Source organism: Engraulis encrasicolus, chromosome 7 (assembly GCF_034702125.1).
Source record: "Engraulis encrasicolus isolate BLACKSEA-1 chromosome 7, IST_EnEncr_1.0, whole genome shotgun sequence".
In the NCBI taxonomy this organism is placed as follows: Eukaryota; Metazoa; Chordata; class Actinopteri; order Clupeiformes; family Engraulidae; genus Engraulis; species Engraulis encrasicolus.
Window position 1 is genome coordinate 21,492,876 of NC_085863.1, and position 25,917 is coordinate 21,518,792.

The 25,917-nt window shown below is 43.1% G+C and overlaps 1 protein-coding gene across 1 annotated transcript in view; it reads right to left on the reverse strand.

The window, feature by feature from the left end:
• Positions 1–25,917, reverse strand: part of arhgap20b (Rho GTPase activating protein 20b) — a 77,829-nt gene that overhangs the window by 21,402 nt on the left and 30,510 nt on the right. Inside the window, exons 3-9 of the mRNA XM_063202151.1 lie at positions 23,828–24,001; positions 19,428–19,577; positions 18,926–18,967; positions 18,682–18,760; positions 16,240–16,317; positions 9,720–9,786; positions 3,805–3,993 (exon numbers count right to left, since the gene is read on the reverse strand). Coding sequence (XP_063058221.1) covers positions 3,805–3,993; positions 9,720–9,786; positions 16,240–16,317; positions 18,682–18,760; positions 18,926–18,967; positions 19,428–19,577; positions 23,828–24,001 — 779 coding nt within the window. The remainder of the gene's footprint in view (positions 1–3,804; positions 3,994–9,719; positions 9,787–16,239; positions 16,318–18,681; positions 18,761–18,925; positions 18,968–19,427; positions 19,578–23,827; positions 24,002–25,917) is intronic.

Genomic DNA, 25,917 nt, shown 5'->3' on the forward strand with positions numbered 1-25,917 from the left:
TGGTGGGTTTTTGGTCAAGACCTGTCACACTGTAAGCACTACAGAAAGGAAAACATTGCAAAACATGACAAGGAATACACCCACCATTTAAGCTGGTGAAATCATGTCCAAGATAGGAATTAACACTGTTTTTTATATAAAATCATCTCATCGGTTAATGTATTTAACTGTTAAGTGTTGTCTTTTGTTTTGTTTTTAGTCTTCCTCGACATTTGCTGCCATTTATTGTCCCCGTCCCAACTCTTTTGAGACGTGTTGGATTTATCAAATTAGAAATGAGTACATATGTCCCCCAAAACAATATTTTTTCTCGGTTTTAACACTTAATATGTTGTCTTTTCACTATTCTCCATCTAATGAATAGATTGAATGTTTTGAAAATGATAGCATTTTGATTTTATTCACTGTTTACCAAACGTCCCAGCTTCATCGGAGTTGGGGTTTGTACTGTAAGCCCCATGAGGCAGCCTGTAGTTTATATCCAGTCACAAACACTCATAACATCCTTTGATTTATAAAGCATTATAAGCTAGATTCATGATTATTCATTAATGTTAATATAAAGCATCATGGCACCTCATGGGTGTAGTCATAATGCATTGTAAGTAATTATAATGTGCATTATAATTTGTTATAAATGCCCTCACAATGCGCTATAGATATGGGCTTCATAGAAAGTGTTACCGCTCATTTTTTGTAACCTTTGGCTGCTTTTGCTGAACTCCTCACACAGATGCACAAACCTATAACCAAATCAGCCAAACTAATAGCACAAAAACTGATTAGCACTCAGTTTGTAATGTTATAAAACACACTTTGCATAACTGTAAACACAACTCACTGCTGTGCACACAATTTGCAATTTATGAACACACTGCTAGAAAAAATGTACACATTCGTGGATATGTTGTACACTACAATACCAATTCTTAGACAGTATGTGACAGGGAGAAACACCTTTAGATAATCTCTTCACCTTGCAACCAGCATGCTGTATAAATGAGTCACAGGTAAGCTTTCTGTGTGGAAAATAATGGAAGGAGAAAGAAACACCAGAAGATTGAGGATCAGAGGAGGGTGAGGAAAGGGAGAAAGGAGACAAAGGCACATAATCACAGATGACACATTCGTTGACCATGTCATCAACCATGGCATGAGCTACAGGAAAGCTGGTCAAAGTGTTCAACCCAATCTGAGCCGCTANACTGTAATAATAATAATAATAATAATAATAATAATTGTATTTGTATAGCACTGTGTCATACAAGGCATGTAACTCAAAGTGCTTAACAAATGGGAAAAAAACATTGTTAGAGATGGATTTAAAAGGAGAGGTATAGAGGAGAAGCAGAAATAGCAGGAAGGCAGAGGAAGAAGAGATAGACAGAGATTGTAGAGTCATAAGGTCAACGTAGGTTAGGACCAGGATTCTTAGATGCGTAAGGTCCATAGTGGCTGGGCCTGTCATAAGTCATAGATAGTCACACAGAGATTGGGCGCTCAGGTGCGGCCCCTGGTGGCATCAGGGGTGAGGAAAAACTCCCTTTCGCTTGAATCATAGTTTGTAAGGGGGGGAAAAAAGTTCAGAGAGGTCTGAGAAAAAAAAACCCTATAGTCAGGAAGAAACGCTGAGAACCGGTATGTAGAGTCATTTCATACTCAACAGCGCAGTATAGCAAATATGTACAGAGACAGTGTATATGAAAGACAATAGTATATACTGACTGTAATGTGTGAAATACAGTAATGTACAAGTGATGGGATTGCTACTTTACAGAATTACTAGAATTCTGAGAGCAGGCAGTAGAGAACAACTGTGTGTTCACACCTGAGCAGGAGACCCACATTGAATATGGTGATGGCTAACAATAAGGCTGCAGGACATTCAGTAGGCCTAATAGAACATGGCAGAACCTGCAAATATAAATAATGTGAGCATCTCTGCAATATCACGGCTAGTTGAGAGAAACAAAATTCACATGAAAGCAACTATGTTGATATGTGCAGGTAATCAACAATTAGTTTTGAATATACTGTAGGAGTCCATACTGATATTGACCAGATGGCATGTCAGGACTGGATACAAGGTGATACTTTCTCCGCTGTCTTGCACTTGAAGACATAGCATGTGATGTCAATGAAATTTTATTGTCAGATCCAGCAAGGCATATGGATGTTCAGTAATTTCCTTTGTTAGACTTACATTGTGTTTTCTTGTGTATTTGAATTACATGTCAAAAACATCTTTTTAGTTTGCTTTGGGGAACGTAAATAAACATCCATGATTGAAGTCTCATCCCCTGTGTTTTTATATCACAAGTATTCATGACAAAAGTGTGATCTACAATTGATTTACATTGTGCAAAGAACAACGCAAGCTAAATGTGTGTATCATTTATACTGCATGTGTGTAGTTGCAGTGTTTGTGTGTTTATTATAAGATAGTTTGTGTGAATGATTTGACACAAAAATGCTAACTTTCCAAAAGTGTATAGCGTTTTTCAACCTTAGTTTGATTTTGCAACGTATCTACAGTGCTTTGCTAGATAGGTGTGAAGTTCTTGTAGTTGTGTGTAGAGTTTTGCAAAAGCAGCCAAAGTTGCGAAAATTGAGCTTTAGCAATCAGAAAAAACTGTAATATGCATGGACATATTAAAAACAAGGCCCACGCTCATGCCGCTACGTGTGTGCCTTGTTTTTAGATGAAATACTGTATTAGCAAGCACATTTTTCTAGTTACAAGTAAAAAAAGCATTTGAGTATATTAGCATTTTAGACTAATTTTAAAACAAAGCAAATGTTCCCAATTTCAGGGTTGAGGCTTGAGGACACATGCAAAAACAAAGATTATGTCTATCTATGCCACACTCTAAGTGTTAAATAAACATGTACAAGTTATGCGCGCACACACACGCACAAACTATTCTCTTCATTTCTTGTCTCTCGTACACATGCACGCACGAACGCACGCACGCACGCACGCACGCACGCACGCACGCACGCACGCACTACACACACACACACACACACACACACACACACACACACACACAAACACACACACACACACACACACAGACACAAACAACGTAGGTGTTTTTACTTGATTTTTATCCATTGCCTTTGCCACAACACTAGATATTCATATTCATATTCATCGGATTCCTTGTCCTTGAGAAAAATCCCAGAACACCATCTGCGCACCCCACTGGAGCCAATTATAATAATTATTACCTGAGAAACAGCAAAAAATGTACATTTTAAGTTGTATCTTTGCTCTTCTCTGTCCCTGCCTGTCTTAGATGTGTGAAAATCGGTAGAACTTGACCACCCCAAATCGTCTATTCTGATGCCTAATGATGTGAAAAAAGCCCCTGTGTAAATACATGTGCAGGAAAAAAAATGCATTATAAGTTCACATAAATACGATGATATCCTTGCCTGGTTAAGAGCCAGTCCCATCGTGAGCGATTCCATGACACAAATCGATGTTAATGTAGGCCTAACAATTCAGATTCAGATAACAGAGGTCAGGTTAATGACCCCGTACACAGACACATAATGTGTGCGTGTATGTGTGTGTGTGTGTGTGTGTGTGCATGCATGCCAGCAAATATTTATGTGTGTGTGTGTGTGTATGTGTGTGTGTCTATATGTGTGTGCGTGAGACAGAGAGAGAGAGAGAGAGAGAGAGAGAGAGAGAGAGAGAGAGAGAGAGAGAGAGAGAGAGAGAGAGAGAGAGAGTATGTGTGCATGTGTGTGTGTGTGTGTGTGTGTGTATGTGATATGTGTGTGTATACGCACCGTGATGTGTGTGGGCATGCCTGGTGGCGTTGGCGCGGCTGCGTAGGGTGAAGAGTGGTAGGAGCACCTCCCTGGGTACCAGCTCCAGGTGCAGGGTGCCCTCGGCTGTCAGCAGGTTGCTCCTCACGGCCGACAGGCACTCGGCCAGGCGCAGCTGGTGCAGGACCATGGCGTACGGCAACTCATGACCTGGTAGGAGGAGAGCAGCATTACCTAATGCACGAGTGTCTATGTGTGTGTGTGTGTGTGTGTGTGTGTGTGTGTGTTGCATGTGTGTGTGTGTGTGTGTGTGTGTGTGTGTGTGTGTGTTGCATGTGTGTGTGTGCTTGTGTGCGTGCATGCGCGCGTGTGTGTGTGTGTGCCGTACGGCAACTCATGACCTGGTATTAGGAGGAGAGGATTAATAAAAAATGCCAGCTTGTGACCTTGACTGTGGCCCAAGCCAGCGGCTAAGACATTGTACAGCGAGGGACCCGGGTTCAAATCCAGCTCGAGGCCATTTAGTCATTCTCTGCAACCCTGTTGCACTCTCACACAGTCCTGTCTGAATAAAGGCTTCAATACCAATTCCGCAATAATGTAAATGAGAGGTTACTGCTGTGTTACCAATGGTAGATGCCAGGGATGCTGACAGCTTTGGCTGGCCAGAGACAAATCACAAAGTCCTGTAAAAACAGGGGTGAAAGTAGACGGGTGCACACCAGTGCGCAGCACCGGTATAAAAGTTACAGCCGGTGCGCAGTACCAGTAAGAGAATAGGGTTAATGCTGGCCAAAAACCCTCATTTGAAAATAGGTAAGGTGTGCTATTTGAGTAGACAACACATGCAACACTAAGCCATTTCAGACAAGTGTTCTATAAAGAGAATAGCTATAAGTAACCCAAAATCATGCAACGATATACTGTAGGTTTGTAGTGGACTGACGTGATTGTTTGCACTCTTTCTGATGTTGGTCTTGGAAGGGGGGTTGTTGCTAGCCTGATTATCATCGACTTTCAAATCTTTTCGAGACTTGATCTGACCTAAAGTAGAGCATTACAATTAGCATTTCTCAAAAGGCATGGCTGACCCACCTCCTTCGGTTTGCTACTAGTCAAGGCCAGAAAAGGCTGTGCCGAAGCTTAAACCAAACATTTTCTTAGTCCCAATAGAACCTCTCTGCTTAAACCTCGTCACTGCTTTGAACACTACCCAGGACCGCTGGAGTTGCTGAAAGTTGATTGCTTCCAGACGAAAGTGGGTGGAGTTCCAGAGTTGTCCGGAGCTCATAAAGTACTTGCATTGCTCTTGACTCGCCTAGCAGCAATGTCAAAGGTGTTTCGTCACTAGGAGGGCGCGGCCTGGCAAGGTTGTTGCAAGGAACCGGTAAAACATGAAAATGACTTTCACCCCTGTTTAAAAGTCCCCCACCAAATACAAACAATGTAATGAGGACCCTATTCTGGCCCCCCCTCTCTCCCTGGGCCTGGGACAACTGACCCCTTTGACTATGATATCTCATCACAACACTTGCAGGAGACAGGAGAGAGAGGGCATCTCTCAAAACCTAGTGCGCACACTTGCAACCTAATTAGTCACACCCAGTGATTGGATACTCTGTAGAGTTCACCAAAGAGTATCCAATCACTGGGCGTGACTAATTAGGTTGATACACTTGGAAGTGTGCACACTAGGTTTTGAGAGATGCCCTCTCTCTCCTGTCTCCTGCAATGTGATGAGAGTGTTGTAATAAAGAGTATCCAATCACTGGGCGTGACTAATTAGTCCCATCGTGAGCGAATCCATGACACAAATGTATGTTACAGTAATGAATACACTTGGCAGTGTGTGCACTAGGTTTTGAGACAGGAGAGAGATGTGAGGAAGATGAGAATACCATTTTGAGGGAGGAGAGCGGTGGAGAGGAGAGCGGAGATTGAAGAACAGAGAGCAGAATTGGGCGGAGGGAGGGAGGGAAGGGGAGGGTGGCTATGAGATGGGCAGGTGCTCACAGGCTATAATGATGGACCACCATGTGACTCAGACTTGGTAATGCATTACATGTGAGATGTCTTTTGTGCATATGCATAAAGCGGACGATAGGGTCACAACGTATTTATGAAATGATGTACGTACCGTATGTAAGAAATCATGACACCACTTGGAGGAGAGAGATGTGAGGAAGATGATCATGTAATGTTGAGGGAGGAGAGTGAAGAGAGATGAGGTAGGAGAGTCACCGGAGGAAATTAAAGACGAGAGAGCAGGATTGGGGGGAAAGGGGAGGGGGTGGAGCTGGCAATCACAGGCAGTAATGATGGGTAGAAGCGGTACTACGATGATTTGATATCCCCTGGTGACCACCCCCGCCCCCCCCACCAGAAACCTGCCCCGCCCCAGATTTAAAAAAGCGTAAAAAAACCTTGTTAATGCCATGTTGTTATTGCAATACTGCTCTACAAAGGCAAAGTGCAGAACCTACATATTTAGTCAAAATTGAGTGTAGACTGAAAATGGTCTTCATAACACCTCCTTTATCTTGTGACAAAGCCTTACTGTCCAAATGTGTTTGTAATTTAGAGATATTGCTGTGTCAAATTTGGAGTAGCTGCAATCTCCAACCTAATGTGAATATTCTGAAGGCCTTTTTCTCAGTTACAATGTTGGCGTAGTTACTTTGCCTTTGTATGGCAGAATAGTGCAGTAGCAATAGTGCAATTTACTGTGGTACAGTGATTAATATGATATCCCCTGGCGACAAAGCCCTACCACAACCCTGCCCCAGATGAAAGAAAAGCATAAAAAAAACCTATTAATACCATGTTGCTATAGCAATAGTGCAGTAGCAATAGTGCAATTTACTGCGGTAACAGCGCTAATTTGCCGTTGGAGGCAGGCTTTTGTGCAGCTGCTGCTCCTTCCCAGGCTGCATGACCTTAATCATCATGAGGGGCGGACCTGTGAGTCAGCCTTGCTAATGCCATTCCATGTAACACAGAAGGCTAGCTAGCAGGACTTGGGCTGAAATCTCATTAAAAATCTAAATTCACCATTGGAGACAATCATCTCACATATACAGTCTATCTTCTGGTTTTTGTGTGTGTGTGTGGGAGTCAAAGAGTTGGGCATGTTTTGTTGATTTTCTGTGTATATATATATATATCGAATATGTTTTAAACATGTCAACCTGGAATATTTCACTGAATTTTTCAACATCAAACTTTCTCGCCACCAAAATAATGAGCTCAGCTTTGAACACACTTCTGCCCACACATACCGTATGCCCACGCATACACAGTTGATTTGCTACAGGGGAGGTTTGATTCCTTGGTATTTACAAGGGAGGGGGTGGGATTGAGACTGGCAGGTAATCACAGACTGATGGTCAGAACTCTTGTTCAATTATGTGTCCATGTTTTGCCATTGCTTTAAAATCTCCTCAACATTTTCAGCATGACTGCTGACAGTGTTACAGGTTAGTCAACTGCATGGCTAATATAGGCAACAATATTCATAAAAGCAGCTGCTGTTTGTATCAGTTGCAGTTAAAATTAAGTGTCCTTGAAAAATATTAAATGAAATATGCAGTAATAATGGTTACCACCAGTAAGTACCAGTTACTGTATGCCTGGAGAATATCTCTCTATCACTATGATGTATTGCATTAAAACCCTAGCCAGTGATAAAACAAAACTCAGGTCGTCTACGTGTGATTTAGCACCAGGTTGTTCACGAACATGCGATGTAGTGTCAGGAGAGGTGCAACGCTTTTCCAGCCACACCCCGACCCAGTCACAAACGGCTCTGCTCATCGGGACCAAGGGGCTACTCCAGACCATGCACTTAGGCGCATGGGTATCGCTATGTCTGGGAAGGATTCTGACCTAGTGGCATTCAGTCATAATCCAGCAGTTGGTAACTTCGCACTAGAGGATGACATTTTTCTTAAATTCCCGCGGGTCCCGCGGGTCCTGCGGGATTCCCACGGGATGGGAGTCAAAATTCAAAGATGAATGGGAGCGGGCAGAAGCAGGAATAAAGATGAATGGGAGCTGGCAGGAGTGGGAATAAAAATGAATGAGACCGGAAATGTTCGCTTATTTTTTAATTTAAAAAAGCCTTGTTTTTTTGATGAAACGGGAGTGGGATTGATTTTGAGTGGGAATGGGCAGGATTGGGAAACATTCTTTTCAGGAGTGGGCGGGATGGGACGCGATGGGATTTTTTTTCTGGGACCGGGATGGGACGGGAGTGAAAATCCACTCCCGTGTCATGCTCTACTTCGCACCAGTGGCTCCTCAGACAAGCGCACAAACCAAGTATGAACCTGCAGTTCTTTCTCGTACTGAGCACGATCACCAATGCAACAGCACATCATCATAGGGTAAAACTAACTTGTCTCACGACCGTCTAAACCCCCGCCACACACACACACACAAATTAATGAACCAATTTTCTAAAAACAAAAGATCAACATGTATACTGTATATAGTATAATCACACAAAATAGTCTTATAATCTAATCCGATATAACATTTAATCCAAATAAAAAAAACAGCAGACAGACAGACAGACACTGGCAAAAACATAACCTTGGAGGTTAAAACATCATCTCCTTGCCTGAGGTAAGCTTTTGCACACCGGAGGTAGAGGTAACCACTTCACAATGCTTGGTATTGGAAAGAAGCTACAGGTACTTTCCCACAGACAGATTGCATTGCCCGAAGTGATGAATAGATCAAGCACAAAGCTGTCTGTCCTTTGTCCCTGGCCTAGCCAAAGCTTTCAATGCCCCAGTCCATCTCTCCACAGTGCCCTTCTGATCTTAGGGGCACAGCATGTTCCTGTTATTACCCTCATATACAGTTAGTAGCTGCCTGATCAAAGGACAGACTTATACAGGTAGAGATCTGGCAAAGACAAGGAAGAGCAAAATCCCTGAGAGATGATTGAAGGAAGAAAATGATTCTCCTCATTTCTTGTCTCTCGTACACATGCACGCACAAACACACGAACGCACACACGCACGCACGCACGCACGCACGCACGCACGCACTACACACACACACACACACACACACACACACACACACACACACACACACACACACACACACACACACACACACACACACACACAGTGTCAGACTATTCATTATTACTCCCAGCAGCTCTAGTTCTGGCTTAGAGGTTGTTACCACCCCTTTGGAACAGTGCAGTTTTATTATAATAGTTTCAGAAGCCGTCATGTAACACTGGCATTGTTTACATGAGACATTTAATTCAGAATGAACTCAATTTAATTCTGAATAAAGCTTAATTCCGCTTTGAAAACACCATGTAAACACTTCACAATTCGGAATTAAATGAAAGATCAAAGTAAACTTGATGCAACTATTTAATTCTGAATTATTATTTTTTAATTAAAAATGTCAAGTAAACGTAGCCAATGTGAAATTGTTAAGTGTTGTGTGGTGGTGTAGTGTGGTGTTTTGTGGTGTTTTGTGGTGTGGTGTGGTGCAGTGTGGCGTGGTATGGCGTCATGTGGTATGGCGTCATGTGGTATGGCGTGGTGTGGTGTGGTGTGGCGTGGCGTGGCGTGGTGTGGTGTGGTGTGGCGTGGCGTGGCGTGCTGTGGTGCGGTGTGGTGTGGTGTGGCATGTCGTGGTGTGGCCTGGTGCGGTGCGGTGTGGAGTGGTGTGATGCGGCGTGGTGTGGCCTGGTGCAGTGCGGTGCGGTCTGGAGTGGTGTGATGTGATGTGGTGTGCCGTGGCGCACCGTGGGGTGCTGTGGTGTGGTGTGGTGTGGTGTGGAGTGGCATGGCGTGGCATGGTGTGGTGTAGTGTGGCGTGGCACGGTGTGGCTTGGAGTGGTGTACTGTGGTGTGCTGTGGTGTGGCGTGGCGGGGCGTGTTGTGCAATGACGTGGCACTTACCGATGAGGACACAGGGGGCTTCCTCTCCAGCTGTTTCCACCCAGAGCTGATACTCGGCGGGGGGACCCTGGGGGTTGGGGGAGGGGAGGTGTTGGAGGAGGGGTGGAGGATGGAAGAAAAATGGCCGAGGCTGGTTAGGGAACTGGAGCAGGAAATTATCTCTTATCGGCTGGACAGGAAGTAACCGAGTGCCCGAGAACGGACAAAAAGAAAAGAAAAAAAAGAGAAAAGGAAAAGACAGGAAATGCATTCCAGGGCAACTTTGTGAAAAAGAATATGGCTGTCAATCTAACCAGTGTCTGGGATGGAGTGCCATGGGCAGATAAGTAAGAGGGAGGCAGAGAAAATGAGGAAAGGCGAGAGGGTTGAAAAAGCAGAGAGAAAGAGAGAGAGAGAGAGAGAGAGAGAGAGAGAGAGAGAGAGAGAGAGAGAGAGAGAGAGAGAGAGAGAGAGAGAGAGAGAGAGAGAGAGAGATAGAGAGAGAGAGAGAGAGATAGTGGCTTCTGAGTGCAATTCTTGTACATCTGGCATAGGGCTTAACACAAGACAATAACAAAACAGTAAATAAAACAAATGGACATAAAAAAATACCCTTCACCTGAACTCTATTAAAAGAAAAACTAAATCAAGACAGACTAGGCTACTTTTCAGCCACTTGATCCAGCGATGACCGGAGCACTCTTACATGCTTTATAGAGGTTATTTATTTTGATGCAACTGCGTCTTCCTCAAGAGTCAAGAGTCAAAAGTCAAAATCCAAAAGTTGCTCTCAGTATGCTCGAAGTAGGCCTATGCTGAGTGCTCCTAGTCTGGGAAATCCCATGCTCCTTTGCACAATTGTTCCGATCTGAAAGGGAGCATTCAATCCATCAGCGAGGGATCTTGGGCTCCAATCTGAGAGTGTGACTGGGCAGGGGTGGAAAGACATGACTGAAGGTTGTTTGAATAGACACAACTGACATGATTGGCTATGGGCTACGTATATGCCAAAGGACACATTCGCAACACCCAACAAACGGCCATGGACAATCATAAACTACACCTTTCCTACGAGGAATTGCATAGACAGCCTCCAGACTATAGTCGTGTTTGCAATGAAGCAGATTTTTGCGTGATCAGAATGAAATCTGCAAGGTCTTAAAAAGGTGGAGTTGAATGCTTGGCAAGCAAGGTGGACAGGAATGTGTCTAACGTGACTTCCCGAGACATAAAAAACGCTGCTTCCTACTTGAAGCAGTGATTGAACTGCCTCACAAACATGTGTGTACTACACATCCAATTCATGTCAGATGAATGCCAATCAGGGTAGATTACTGACAGCATGGAGGAGGTCCCATGCCAGCGCAGTGACTCTAGAGTAGCTGCCTGGCTGCACAGCAGAAAATCTGTTCCCGCAATGACTTACATCAATGGGGAGCAGAAGTCACTCCCATATACCGCGTTGTGGACACAATTTCTAACCAGGATGCTTCACACGGGTCACAGTGCGCATGAGCACAGTGCAGCCTGTGCAGCATTGCTCCATCAAAAACGAGCCCTATTTCACTTGTGAGATCGAATGGTGTTAACCGGCAAGAGTGCTCCAGTCATCCAGTCTACTGAAAAGAAGCCCAGCCTGTCTTGACTGGAGCACCACAAAGGCTGAAGTAGGAAATACGCCCTCTGCGCTTCTAATTTGACAATCCGGTGCAATCAGAGCAGGACTATAATACGTGCAAAGGGAAAAGAATCTGGTGCCACACGGATGTCTATTTTCTGTTATTTATTTAACTCTGATGAAGACGCATGTCGAAACGTTAGTCTTACTGCACTGAAAAAAATAAATAACAGAAAATAGACATCCGTGTGGCACCAGATTCTTTTCCCTTTGCGCTGAAGCATCCTTCTTCTAAAAAATAGATTAATTCTGTCACACGCCACAGAGCTGGAAACAATGCAACAATAACAAAACAGAAAAGAAAAGAAACAGGAATTAGGAAAGACAATAGACGACAGAGCAGCAGCTGGGGCTTCAGGGAAGGCTTTAGTTTTGGTAAGCTGTCTTTTGAAAAGGAAGTGTCAAGTTCTCCTCTCTCTCACCCTGAGATCCTCTCATCATGGGTGACGACTGTTTTGACTATCCAGCGATGCACAGAAATGACTGTTCAGTTCGAGTATGATTCATTCATTCTCCACCACAGTTGAGAAGGAAGATTGTGCGCACATCCCAGTTTAAAGTCTGGGACAATTGCTGCTTCAGGTTGTCGAGTGAGATGTCTACACAGTTGAAATCCTTTTTTTCCCGACCAGATTAGTCCTTTTTTATTTTATACCTGGTCCTGCACTGGTTTCAGAGGAGTGTCAGCCTCAAGTGTACAGAATGTTTTTCCTTAACAATCCAGAAGATGTTACATTGAGTTGAAGATTTTGAATTAACACTGCTTTTTAGTTTTACTCTGGGACAATTTTCTGTGTACTTCTCACTCAGGGTTTGAATGGTAAAGGGGCAAGTGTACATGGATCTATGTCATTTTTTGTATCAATATATGTGTGATGTGATATGGTCGACACATATTTTGTAATAGACGATGTGACTGCTGAATGATAGTTGGCAAATGGCTATGAATCTACAGTTATTAACTAGGTGCACATACCAATGTTGCATGCAAACCCTCCAAAAACTAAAACAGACCGTCAGACCGACAAATAACTTGACCAAAATAATGGCGCTCCTGTATGTGACAAAGAGGCTAACTATTTTTCAGGGTTTTTTTTACATTCTTTAAAGGGACACTGTGCAGGAAATGGTCAAAAAAGGTACTGCAACTATGCTGATCATTGAAACTGGGCTGCCTATTGGCAAATTTGATCTTTACATGAAAGTTTACTAAGTATTAAACAAATATTTTCTAGTATGGTCAACGTACAGTCATTTTTGCAGCTAAAAATGGCTATTTTTGGAAATTCAAAATGGCGGACCATGGAGAAGATCCCCATGTANCAAGTGCTACACCCTCCATCATGACAACATTCTACAGAGGAACCATAGAGAGCGTCGTGTCCAGCTGCATCACAGTGTGGGGAGGAAGCTGCACAGAGAAAAACAGGAAGAAACTCCAGCGTGTTGTGAACACAGCGAAGAAGATCATTGGAGTACCACTCCCCTCCCTGCAGGACATTTACACCGCACGCCTCACCCGGAAAGCACTGATGATCATCAAAGACACAAGCCACCCTGCACACAAACTGTTCAGCCTCCTGCCCTCTGGAAAGAGGTACAGGCGCCTCCGTTCCCGTACCACCAGGCTTGCAAGCAGCACGATGCATCAAGCAATCAAGATACTGAACACTCAACCCACTCTCCCTTCACTGTCAGCCTCTAGCCAGCCAGGCCACTGACAACGCTCCCCCCCTCATCCCCACCACCATATCTGCGACTGAACATTCCACCTGCACTACTACATCTGTGACTGAACTTTCAACCTGCACTAACTCAAAACATACACATGCACACACACACACACACACACACACACACACACACACACACACACACACACACACACACACACACACACACACACACACACACACACACACACACACACACATACACACAAGCACACCGCACTTTCTGCACTAAACCCAAACATACACACACTGACACACAACTCATACTCACACACACACACACACACACACATACACAGGTACACAGACACACACACAGACGCACACCGCACTTTCTACCTGCACTAAACACACACACACACACACACTCACACACACACACACACACACACACACACACACACACACACACACACACACACACACACACACACACACACACACACACACACACACACACACACACACACACACACACACACGCACACGCACACAAAACACATACAAACACACACACACACACATACTGCTGCTGGTGTATTTAATAAACCTTTTTTAATTATTTATTTTCTTCAAATGCTACTATTACTATGTCAGAACGCTATAAAGGACTTTTAGAAAAAGCACAACAAAATACCTCCTCTTAATATATGTTCTCTACAAGTCTTCTGTTGTCCAGTCTTGCACTTTAAATGTCTGTATGAGCAATGTCTACGTCCATACTGTCTTATGTCCATGTATGAGTACTGTCTATGTCTATACTGTCTATGTCCTTACCTAGATTAGTCTATGTCTGCATGGGAGAGCAAGAAACGCAATTTCAAATTCTTTGTATGACCAGGGCATGTAAAGAAATTGACAATAAACTTGACTTGACTTGACTTTTAATGTATGAAAAGTGCAATTTTCCCAGTCATAATGAATACTTAGAAATTGATGGTGGTGGTAGCCTAAGTATTCATGAAAAAGGTAACATTAGTGAATGGGCAGCATGAATTCTGGAAATAAACAACTAAAAATCTCACACAGTGTCAATTTAATGATGGCCCTATGTGTATGTACTTACACTCAACAACAATGTGTTTACCCATGTAGACATGGTCAAGACCAGTTGCTGAAGTTCAAATCGAGCATAACAATGGGTGAAGAAAGGTGATTTCACTGACTTAGAGCATGGTCGGGGCATGTTTGTTGTTGCCAGATGGGCTTCTCTGAGATATTCACACATTCATCTCAAGGGTTTACAGAGTCCGGAAAAAAACATGTCCAGTGAGTCAGTTATGTGGGCAAAATGCATTGGCCTGCATTGGCATGCCTTGTTGATACCAGAGGTCAGAATAGAATAGCCAGACTTGTTCGAGCTGATAGAAAGACATATAATATACACGTATATGGCCTATGATGTTCTCTAAATATTAGTGATTGTAAAGTAATGGCATAATGACATAATGGCAAAGCAGAAAAGTATTAAAAAAGAAAAACCTTCTGACTTCACGCCCCCCCCCCCTCCAATACCTCTGCGCCCCCCCAGGGGGGCTTCCACCCCACTTTGAGAAACACTGGGCTAAACCAACAGAAGACCACACCGGGTGCCACTACTGTCATCTTAAAACGGTAATCTGAGGCTACAATTTGCACAGGCTCACCAAAATTGGGCAATAAGAAGATGTTGCCTGGTCTGATGAGTCTCAAATTCTATTGCTTGCAACACTTTGATGGTACGGTCAGAATTTCGTGTCAACATTTTAGGGCCCCTACCACCAATTGAGCATGGTTGCAATGCATGCCACAGGCTGTTAAAGCAGATCTGAAGGCAAACGGGTGTCCAACCCGGTACTAGTCGTACCTAATTAAGTGTCTGGTGGTGAGTGTATATGAAGGATCAAAGATGTTTTTTTCCCCAAACGTCAGATGGAACAACGGTAATTGGTGGTTGATGTGCTGCAATGAATACGCTTCTTAGATTGTCCACTAAAAAAAAGCCGACAAAATCATCCATAAAATAGTAGCACCGGCTGTCGTTGCTACCCTGACATGTGCTACTGCTGAAACGTCATGACCCATATACAATGCATACAGTATATTTTGTATATATTTCGATACCATTCTACTATCTCTATTCATCTATTGGCTGAAAGTGACTCGGAACACAAAGCACAGCAGGACAGAAACATGTGCGGCCCATAAAGAAAAGCTTTCCGAGAATGCTCTTGCTGCACATGCACATGTATCGCCTGTGTCCTATGCTTTAGAACTCTGTGTGTGTGTGTGTGTGTGTGTGTGTGTGTGTGTGTGTGTGTGTGTGTGTGTGTGTGTGTGTGTGTGTGTGTGTGTGTGTGTGTGCGCGCATGTGTGTGTGAGTGAGTGAACAAGCTTTGATTAATTCCAATAATCACAATACAGGTGTATTGTGAGTGGAGTGGAATGGAGTATGCTTGCACTGTGTGTGTGTGTGTGTGTGTGTGTGTGTGTGTGTGTGTGTGTGTGTGTGTGTGTGTGTGTGTGTGTGTGTGTGTGTGTGTGTGTGTGTGTGTGTGTGTGTGTGTGTGTGTGTATGTGTCTGCGTGCGTGAGTGTGTGTGTGTGTGTGTGTGTATGTGTATGTGTGTGTGCGCGCGTGCGTGCGTCCGTGTGTGTGTGTGGCAACCCTGGAGCAGCCCCATGAAGTCCCTTGCCACAATGTGGTTTATACCCAGCGGGCATAAGTTAGCCATACACACGTCTCTCCCCCCATGCCAAGTCTTGTTTATATTAGTGTCATGGTCAAGCTGTGTCCAGTTTTCCCAGGGAACAAGCCACTGTGCATTCCGATTCACTCCAGCCATGTGTCACAACTCCAGCCAAAAAACAGAGAGAAACATTTCTCTCCTGCAATAAGTAGAACCTGATTTTCATCCATGGAATGAATGAATTAACTACTATTACTTCTTTTTGGCCAGAGATAGAAATTGTGTGGTTGGTGGTAGTGAGGTAGAGCTTCAGTGTGTGTGGATGTATGTACTGTATGTATTGTGTCTGCATTTGAGGACCCTCTCGAAAAACAAGAGGCCCATCTCAAGAGGCCATCCTCCAATAAAGAAATTTGAATTTGATTGTCTCCAGCTAATCTAATGGTGCAGATGGCGACTTACTTTTAAGCCTCGCTGAAGAGCGATCATCTGGATGACATGATCGGCAGTGGTGCTGCTATCAAGTTGAAGTGCTGCAGTCTGAAGCAAAGAAGTTGTTTTTCTCTTTTTAACATGTTTGGCACAGTTGCTTTTGCATTTGAAATACACCACTAAAGACAAAATATATAATTTAAAGGGACACTGTGCAGGAAAAAGGTACTGCAACTCTGCTGCTCATTGAAAGTGGGTTGGCCATCGTCAAATTTGATATTTACATGAAAGTTTACAAAGTAATAAACAAATATTTTCTAGTATGGTCCAAGTAGTCATTTTTGCGGCTAAAAATGGCTATTTTTGGAAATTCAAAATGATGGACCATGGAGAAGATCCCCCTTTTCATGTATGAAAAGTGCAATTTTTCCAGTCATAATGAATACTTGGAATTTGATGGTGGTGGTAAGTAGCCTATTCATGAAAAAGGTAACATTAGTGAATGGGCAGCATGAATTCTGGAAATAAAGAACTAAAAATCTCACACAGTGTCCCTTTAACGACAACATAATACACATACACTGATATATTGTGAAATACTTGGTACTTGGTTTCTTGGTACTTGATACTTGGTTTCAAACTAAACATGCTGTTTTATTTGAGACCAGTCCTTCAAGAGCTTGCTCCACGAACTCTCTATCAAACACAATAGACGTGTGGATCATATTTGTTAAGTATTTATTTGGCGCTTTTTTCCTGGAAAGTCTATTTTTTCATGCCTGGGTGTAAGTAATGGTTGTTGTCATGACAACACCAGTTCCCTTATTACAAAAACTCCTTGATCTCCTTCTTTTCATTCACTCGCTCCATCTTCATCAATTTACCCCAATTTCTCTCCGTCTTTTAAAAAATGTATTGTTTATGGGCTTTTTCGCCTTTATTTCAGACAGGGCAGTGAAGAGCGACAGGAAGCGAATGTGGAGACAGAGACAGGGTACTAGGGATGGCAAATGACCCAGGCCGGACCCGAACCCTGGGTGCACCCCTTGGGCATGCAAGTCCAAATGTGGGGGGCTTAGCGCGCTGCACCACAGCTTAACCCTACCCCAATTTCTCTTACAGTATTCTAAATCTACTGATTAATGCAACTTCCAATAAATAGATCATATTATAGTATTATGGTAAGGTAAGCCTGGCCAGTTGAAAACAAAAGTAGATAAGGCACATCCTTACACTGGTCTCATCCACACTACAGTAGAGGACTCTACGGAAAGATTACAAATAGCGCTAGAAATAGTGCTGTTTGAAAATAGCACTGCATTGATGTATGTGTAGAACCACTATGTGTGGTCAGAACTCATTTCAGGTCTGCAGAAGGGAAGAACACAAGTCTATGTCAATGGTCTTAAAACAAGGTCATAAGGCTATGTATTTGAACATAGCAGGGCTCGTCTTGATGAACTCAACTTGTGCATTATGTTAATTGGGAGGGAAAGTGGAAAACAGCGATCCTAGCGGTTGCGTTCGAAACACCAGGGCGATCCTATTGAAACTCCCAAAGACGAGTTTTTAAAAAGATCCCACAAAGATATGACGCTGAACTTGCACACATATTTCGGCTTAGAGAATAGGATGAACTACTACCAGTGAAAATCTTGAGTCATTTTTTGCCCTTTTAAGAAAAATAGAAATTGTGCCAATCTGGTTGGAAATGGACTACAGGTCCCAGCATGCTGTGCTTCGCACCTCGCTGAAAACACAGAGAAACAAATGAATGCAAGTTATTCGTGTTTCTCACGTTTCTTCACATTCTTGTAATCATGTGAGTTCCATATTGGCGTCTTATTACACATAATACTACACTCGATTAGTTTGGTTTGGTTTTAGCTTCTTTAGCAGATATGATGGCTTCTGTGGTGACGAGTAACCACCTCTCTGGCTAATGTTTGGCTATGCTAATTTGGCTATGCTAATTACATGGAGTAAACACATCACACATGCAAGTCAGTGTAGTTCTGTATTAGCGTTTTTAAGAATATTAAAATCACCTCAATTCAATTAAAAAATGAACATTTCACCGCCCGAATCGATAAAACGGGCCAACATGTGTGTTATATGACAGCCACTACTACTAGGGCCGAGATGTAATTTTGTAAAGAAAAAAAAACATTAATTTGAAGCAGAGGCTTGGAACATTGCCATGAGATTACTTTCCCTCCCAATTAATGTACATTGCCCCAAGCGCAGTTCAATTGCGTGACCAGTGTAGTAGGCAGTATGCATCAAAGGGTTAATTAGTCTGATGACCCGTGCTGCTTGGCTGACCGCTCGTTTTTTTCATTATGTGATCCACGCTTCTGTATTATATTATTATTATATCTGATAGTGTTTCACTGAGCGATCATTAGAATCTGAGTCAGTGTCTATCGATGGATGAGTAAAGGCCATTTTGGAAGAAAAAAAAAAACTCACAATGACGCTGTCATCCAGCACAGTGACTCGTGTGACGATTTTAGATGGGAGTTCGTTTTGCTTAGACTGAATGATGTACCTGCAGAATTACAAGTGAATTATTTAATGACACAACTTGGTAATAAATGAATAATTACTAAGTAATGAATAAATCGTGAATGGATCATGACTAATGAATTAGCTATAGTGTACTTAGTTTGTTCGATGATGCCACTGAACCATGAAATTGTTAATTAGAACTTACCATTGCAGAGTTGAGAGCCATTTCTCCTTTGCTTCAGAGGAACTATGGAGGAAAATAGAATTGCCAATGTACATTCATACAGTATACTTGAACCACTATTTACATGCCCACAAAAATGTTGCCTAAAACCAAGGACTGTGAACTACTTCATTGAAAATGCATGGAGCACTTAGTTGATCGATTGATAGGTGATAGTTTTAAGGCTACCTAATTAACTTTTAAATTAAATTAAATCTCTCCAAACCAGATGAGTTTTGTCCCAGGTATGTGATAATGTATTTAACATGTTGTTACTTATTGCTCTTGACAGAATTCGCCTGAAGGCACAAATGAATGCGGAATGCTAATTAAATTATCTCCAGCTCATTCTGCTAATTAAAATGACATGTCAGTGCCAAGGCAACAGAACCCTTCTTCATACTCCATAGCCTACACCACAGTATGTTTCGTCTTAGAATGCTTAAAATGTGTTTTGTGGACACAAAATCAAATCTTGTCCTACCTGAGGGTGACGACGTAATTGGTTGTGGGCCAGCCAATCACGAAAGAGTTTTTGGGGCTGAACTTGCGCTCGGAGACCTGCTCCACACAGGAGGAAAGCCACATCTCGCTCAGTCTCACCTGAGCCTTCACCTTCAAACTCGCCGAAGACCTGAAGACAGACAGGTCAGTCACCTAAATTATACATGGTTTACCCGTTAGTAAACAATCCCTGGCTGCGCACCCCTGGCTATGCACTCCTGTCTATAACGTCTGATTGCTGGAAACTGCTGTCACTCAAACAATGTGCTGACGTGGTTGGCTGCTTAGCATCTTGCCCCCCCTCACAGCACAAATGTTTGTAAACAGGAAACCTAGGCCTAGTGTATACATGGGTTCTAAATTTTGTTTATAAACTGACTGCGCGAACCTAGCTGCATACAACTCAACCTCCGATTGTTGGAAACCGCTGTCAGTCAAAAAATTAGCTCACGTGGTTGGCTGCCAGTGTCTTGCCCCTCCTCATAACATCGTGTTGATAAACACTGAGAACCCATGTATAGCCAAGTCGTCTAATTTCGCCTGCCTTCCAATTCTGCCCCAACTTATAAATGATGATTGTTAATTATTTCTCCACTATTCGTCAGGAATGGATATACTCATGATACAGAGTTTGTATGCTCACAATTTGAACCGGTAAAGACGATGAAAACCGTGTCAAACGGCCATAAACATCATTGGAATGAAAGGTGTTCCGTAATGTTGCATAGAGAGATTTCGCAACAACATTCTGACTTCAAAGTCGCCCTGGCCACTTCCCCTTTCCGCTTTCGGACCAAAATTATTTTACACTGAATTTCACCAAAAGATACATGCATGTGAATATGTACTGAAGCACACCATGATCCTCTCTATGAATTTTTTAAAATAAGGCTATAATCATTTTTATTTCTCAAAAATGCGAAAACATGTGCACAATGTGCCTTTCTTAAACCCACACAGCTTACCTCATAATTCTAGGTACAGCATATATGAGGTGCTCTCTTTGTCCCAGGAACAGGTTTTGTAACGGCATAATAGGGGACCCTTTTTGTGCAGTGCCTCTTGCATGCCACTTTCCTGTCCCTTTAATATCCCTCCCTGAAATACCTGCCATCTTAGTGTGCAGTTCCATAGACAAATTGGACCACCTTGGTGGCCAGTCACAGTCACGCATGCACGCACGCACGCACGCACGCACGCACGCACGCACGCACGCACGCACACACCCACACACACACACACACACACACACGTGTCATTTTAGATGTGGATGGTGGGGACATGTCCATGCCACTTTTGAGAGGACCCTAGCCTATCCCCACCACCTTTTCTAAAAATATAATGGAAAGAATAATTGACCCAGACAATTTACCATTATATCCCCATCACTTTCAAAGCCAAAAATACACCTTTGCACACACACACACACACACACACACACACACACACACACACACACACACACACACACACACACACACACACACACACACACACACACACACACACACACACCTGAACGAAAAACAGGTCATTACTGAAGGAAGACAGACAACTAGGAAACTAGAATAACACTGCTTCTGTGTGTACTATATGCAGCCCCGCCGACAGGGGGGGACTAAAGGGCTTTTTGTCCCGGGCCCTGGGAATTCTGGAATAGAGGGGGGCCCATAACTGGGCCCCCATGACGTTGGGCTCAATTATGATACGTTCACTTCAAAATGTGTTGTTTTTTAGGGTAGAAAAGTGCTTTATTTGCATTCAAACAATTACTTATAGATGTTTGTCTTCACTGTCCTTGAAAAAAACGGCCAATAACCCCCTATCACCCCTATTCCAAAATGGTTTGGTCTTTCTAGAAAAAAAGACGACAGCATTCGATAAGTGGTCAGTGTGCGCGAGCCAGTTAGTAAACATGCATAAGTCGGGAGCGCAGTAAAAGAAGGAAAATCGAAAAAGAGAGGAAGAAGCCAAAAGGCTGAGGGGTTCTCTGGCTAAATATTTCAGGAAAGACTGGAATGATGTAGCGGGCACCAGTAAAAGCAGCTGTGCAGCAGATCCAGGTAAGACACGGCAAACTTTTTCCAGCCCCGTCGTCAAGTAGCCTAACATTGGCACAGGAGGCCGTGAGCAAGTCACACGGGATTCAGTATCAGAGAGACAGGGGTATCGAATAATTTGATTACCACAACGGCTTAATTACAATGTGTTTCATGCGCCTATGTAATTGAATCTATGAATATGCGCATTACTCTGCAATTATGTGTCCAAATCAAAAGTTTCAGGCAGGCACGCGCGCCAATCAGGCTGAATTGATTTGAGAATCATCCCCGGTCAGCTGAATTACAGCCAGTGTAACTCGACTCTGGTTTAAACTTATTTGGTTTAAAATAAGCCAGTGGCATGTCAACGTGTGAAATTGACATTTAGATAGCCTAGAATTGAATGTAACGAATGGGTTATAACGGTGTTGTTTTGGGGTAACCTGTAACTTTCGTTTCTGATTGCGGTGAACTTGACACTCGCAAGATGAATGTGCTCCGCCTTGTTCCCCTCTCTGGAAGTTCAGCGGACATACACGCGTCCTTGACATGATTCCCCTTGGTCAAGTGAAAATGGTCGATGTGATGAAAAATGTGCTATTCATGAGCTAAAGTAATAGGCTACAATAGCGTGGATTTTATTGTGATAGGATTTTGAAAACCATAACTTCACTCAGTCCATATCCGTAAGGTTGTAAATAAGTTTTTGTTTATCCGTTATAAATGGGCTTGTCATCCCGACGTGGTGTGTTTTGGAGCTGCACAAGGGAATTACGTGGTTGTGGTTGGGCGTTTGACTATTTTGTGTAGGGACCGTCAGGGATGAGGGGGTGGGGGGCTTTTTTGGTGTTGGGAGGGGGGGCCCATTGAGAAAATTTTGTCCCGGGCCCAGCCAAACCTGTCAGCGGCCCTGACTATATGTGTGTGGATGACTGTATACATGTAGGCCTATGTTTGTGCATAAGTGCGTAGGAGAGTGTGATGTGTGAGATAATGAGATAATGTGTTGTTGCACAATGTTTTGAAATTGCACCACTGTTTTCTTGGTTAAAGCTGAGCAATAAAGTTTGTGCAATTCCCGTAGTGCAGGACAAGGACTGTCTAAGCCTATAAACATCTAATTTTCCATATCTAATTTACATGTGGCCTTACTTTTTCATTTCATTGTAATGGCAACCTGTCAATGACAAAGACATATGATTAAAGGTGCAGACCACTTTTTTTGATTTTCACATATTTGCCATATTGCACAGCATTATTCATGAATGTGCATATACTTTTCTTCTCAATGTTTTCATTACTCAGATTTATTGGATCAGAATTATTAGCATTGCTTGGCATAATCACTGGAAGTAACTGGTAACTTTAGCATCAAACCACAAGGGATCGCTGGATGGAATTAAATTGCCGTTTTACACTCTGGTGAATTTTGCATTAATTTCAAAGTGGTTTATAAGTAGGGCCTACATTTGATGATATTTTATTTTGCACCACAGACTTACATTACTATGCCTAATTTGGTGCTACTGTTAAACGGGGAAATGCAAACACATAGACAAAAATGATATGCACATTCATGAATAATGCTTGGAAATACTGCAAATGTGTGAAAATCAAAAAAGGGCGGTCTGTTCCTTTAAAGTAGTGAATCAACATAGACAAGAACAATCCACCTTTGAGGTGAGACCCAAGTTTGTTTTATGTTTGATCATATCTTGTGTCTAACTGTACTGTATAGATCAGAAAAAATACCATGACCTTTTCTGAAGAGCCTGAAGTGGCTCTAGAATAAAGTTGCTACTAACAAAATGGTAATGACCAAGTCTTAATGTGAATTTATTCACATGTTTTCTGTTCCTTAGACCATCTGTCTTAGCCTTGTTATTGTTACAGTATAATGTATTCATTCAGCAAATCGTGAATAAAGTTGCTGGGGATCCCATCTGTACCGAAGGGCTACGAGTGGAGCAACCTGATCTCACAGAATTCTGTGAAGGGAACATAAAATCTCTGTTAAATTGTGTGTTGGGGGTCACAGAACTCACACAGCACTAAGTTAAGTCTATCATTGGAAAACTTACTAGTGATGAAACAGCCTTCCTTTTCAAGAAAGATACCAAATTCTATCATTAAACAAATGAATGCTATAGAAATGTAAGTTGTGCCCAGACCAAATTTGGCAAAAAAAAATCCCTTACCCTAACCTGTCAGAAATGTTCTTGATCCCCATCACAAAATGTTGACAACATTTGTGAAATGCCACAGATTCTTTCACAATGATCTGTGTTCATTTCATGGAATTCTCTGAGATCATGCTGTGTGCATGATTGTTACTCACTTGGACTTGGCGATGATGAGGACGTCAGTGAAGAGGAAGAGGTGTCGTTCCTGCGTCTGCGGTCCGCTGCTTAGGTGGACGTGTTCCTCCATGACGAAGAATGAGCCGTGGGTCACTGACGCGTCCGGCTGATTCACATTCCATGGCCGACGCTCAGCAGAGATCACGCCAGACCTGTGGATCACATGCAGGGAGAGGGTACCGTACAACACAGCAGAGAGGTTATTCAGGCAGAGGTACACACTTAGGCCCAATCTCAATTCACCCCTTGGCCCTACCCCTTACCCCTCCCCTCTGTTTTGTGTAGGGGTAGGGGTATCCCAATAGTTGTTAAGGCAGAGGGGTAGGCCAGGCAGACTCAGTTTGAAGGGGTAAGGGGTAGGGGTAAGGGGTGAATTGAGATTGGGCCTTAGGGGCACTTTGTTATGAGGCTTTTAGCACAGAGGAGTCAAGGAAAGCAAAGACACAACATATGATAAGATCAGATCAGATAAGATAAGATGAGACAAGACAGGATAAGATAAGATTAAAAACAAAAAAAACTTTAGTGTATGCTGCACATGTGTCACAGAAAATTGTCGGTAACACTTTACATGATACTGGCGTCATATGCAGTCATGGCCGTGTCATAAACATTACCTGTATGTCATAAACATTTTATGACTGTTGTGATTAAGTGAGTCACTGTCATGCCATGTGTATGATTCCGGTGTCAAGTAAAGTGTAACCACATTTTCTTTTGGCAACTGACTTTTCTGACTGATGCTGGGCCTTGTGTAATGGGGTGCTCAGAGAGTGTCTTTGTGGCATGTGCAGAGTGAAGATTCAAGAAACCTCAAAGAACCATTAGTTGCTAGCCTGATTATCATCGACTTTCAAATCTCCTCGAGACTTGGTCTGACCAAGAGCATAACAATTAACATTTCCCAAACTGCATTTCCCAAATGGCCCCCCTTGGTTAGCTAATGATTGTTTGCTTCCCAACAAAATGGGAGGCGTTCCCGTATTTGCGGGAACTCAGAGGGTACTTGCATGCTGTCTTGACCTGACTGGTAGCAACGCTGAGGCTGTTGCGTCACTAGGGCAGGGCCTGGCTAATTACGTAGTTGCCCCTGTGGGGAATCCAAAAGGCTAGGCGGTCAGGGTGTCAGACTTGTAGGCCAAAGGTTGCCGATTCGACTCCCGACCCGCCAGGTTGGTGGGGGGAGCAATTAACCAGTGCTGTCCCCCATCCCATGACTGAGGTATCCTGAGCATGGTAGTGTCGCGCTGCACTGCTCCCTTCCTTGCGCCATTGGGAGCGGTCCCCTTGCACGGTTGAGGCATGAATGCAATTTCGTTGTGTGTGCAGTGTGCATTGCATTTGTGTGCTGTGGAGTGCTGTGTCACAATGACAGGGGGAGTTGGAGTTTCAAAGTTGGGCTTTCACTTTCACTTTTAGGGGTTCCTGCATAATGGCAAACTGAGAAACGTTTCTTTTAGGGACCCTTCCATTACCACTGTGAAGAATCTCTGAGGAAGTGTTCTCTGAGGAACTCCAAGAACTTCCAAGAACTCTTGGAACTTCAGATATGCTTTTATGACCGACTGATGCTAGAACATGCTGTGCATGCATTCTTTTTAGAACTGTATCAGGCCGGAACTGGGACAAAATGTCAGGCCAGGCATTTTCAGGCAAGACCGGTCCACCATGCATTGAAAGAGATAATGAAGCCTGTGGCAAAATGTTTAGTCATATTTTATGAACCATTTTGACCACAACTGCCAAAATGAGTATTAATGATATAAAATCGGACTCAGAGAGGTCTGCTGTTGCGGAATGAGGACTGATACCACTATATTGAGGGGAGGACCAGGCCAAAATCATCAACAGTCCACCGGGCAAATACCCTATATGCCTTATGGCCAGTCCAGCCCTATACAGAAAGACACAACTTTCTTTACTGGAATTCAGACTTTGAATTCAATTCCTTGATAATTCAATGTTACCGGACACAAAACCTCCACATCACGCCAGACTGGGTCATACAGAGAGAGGGTACGGCAGAGAGGCTACTCAAGCAGAGGCACTTACTGCACGTGTGACCTGG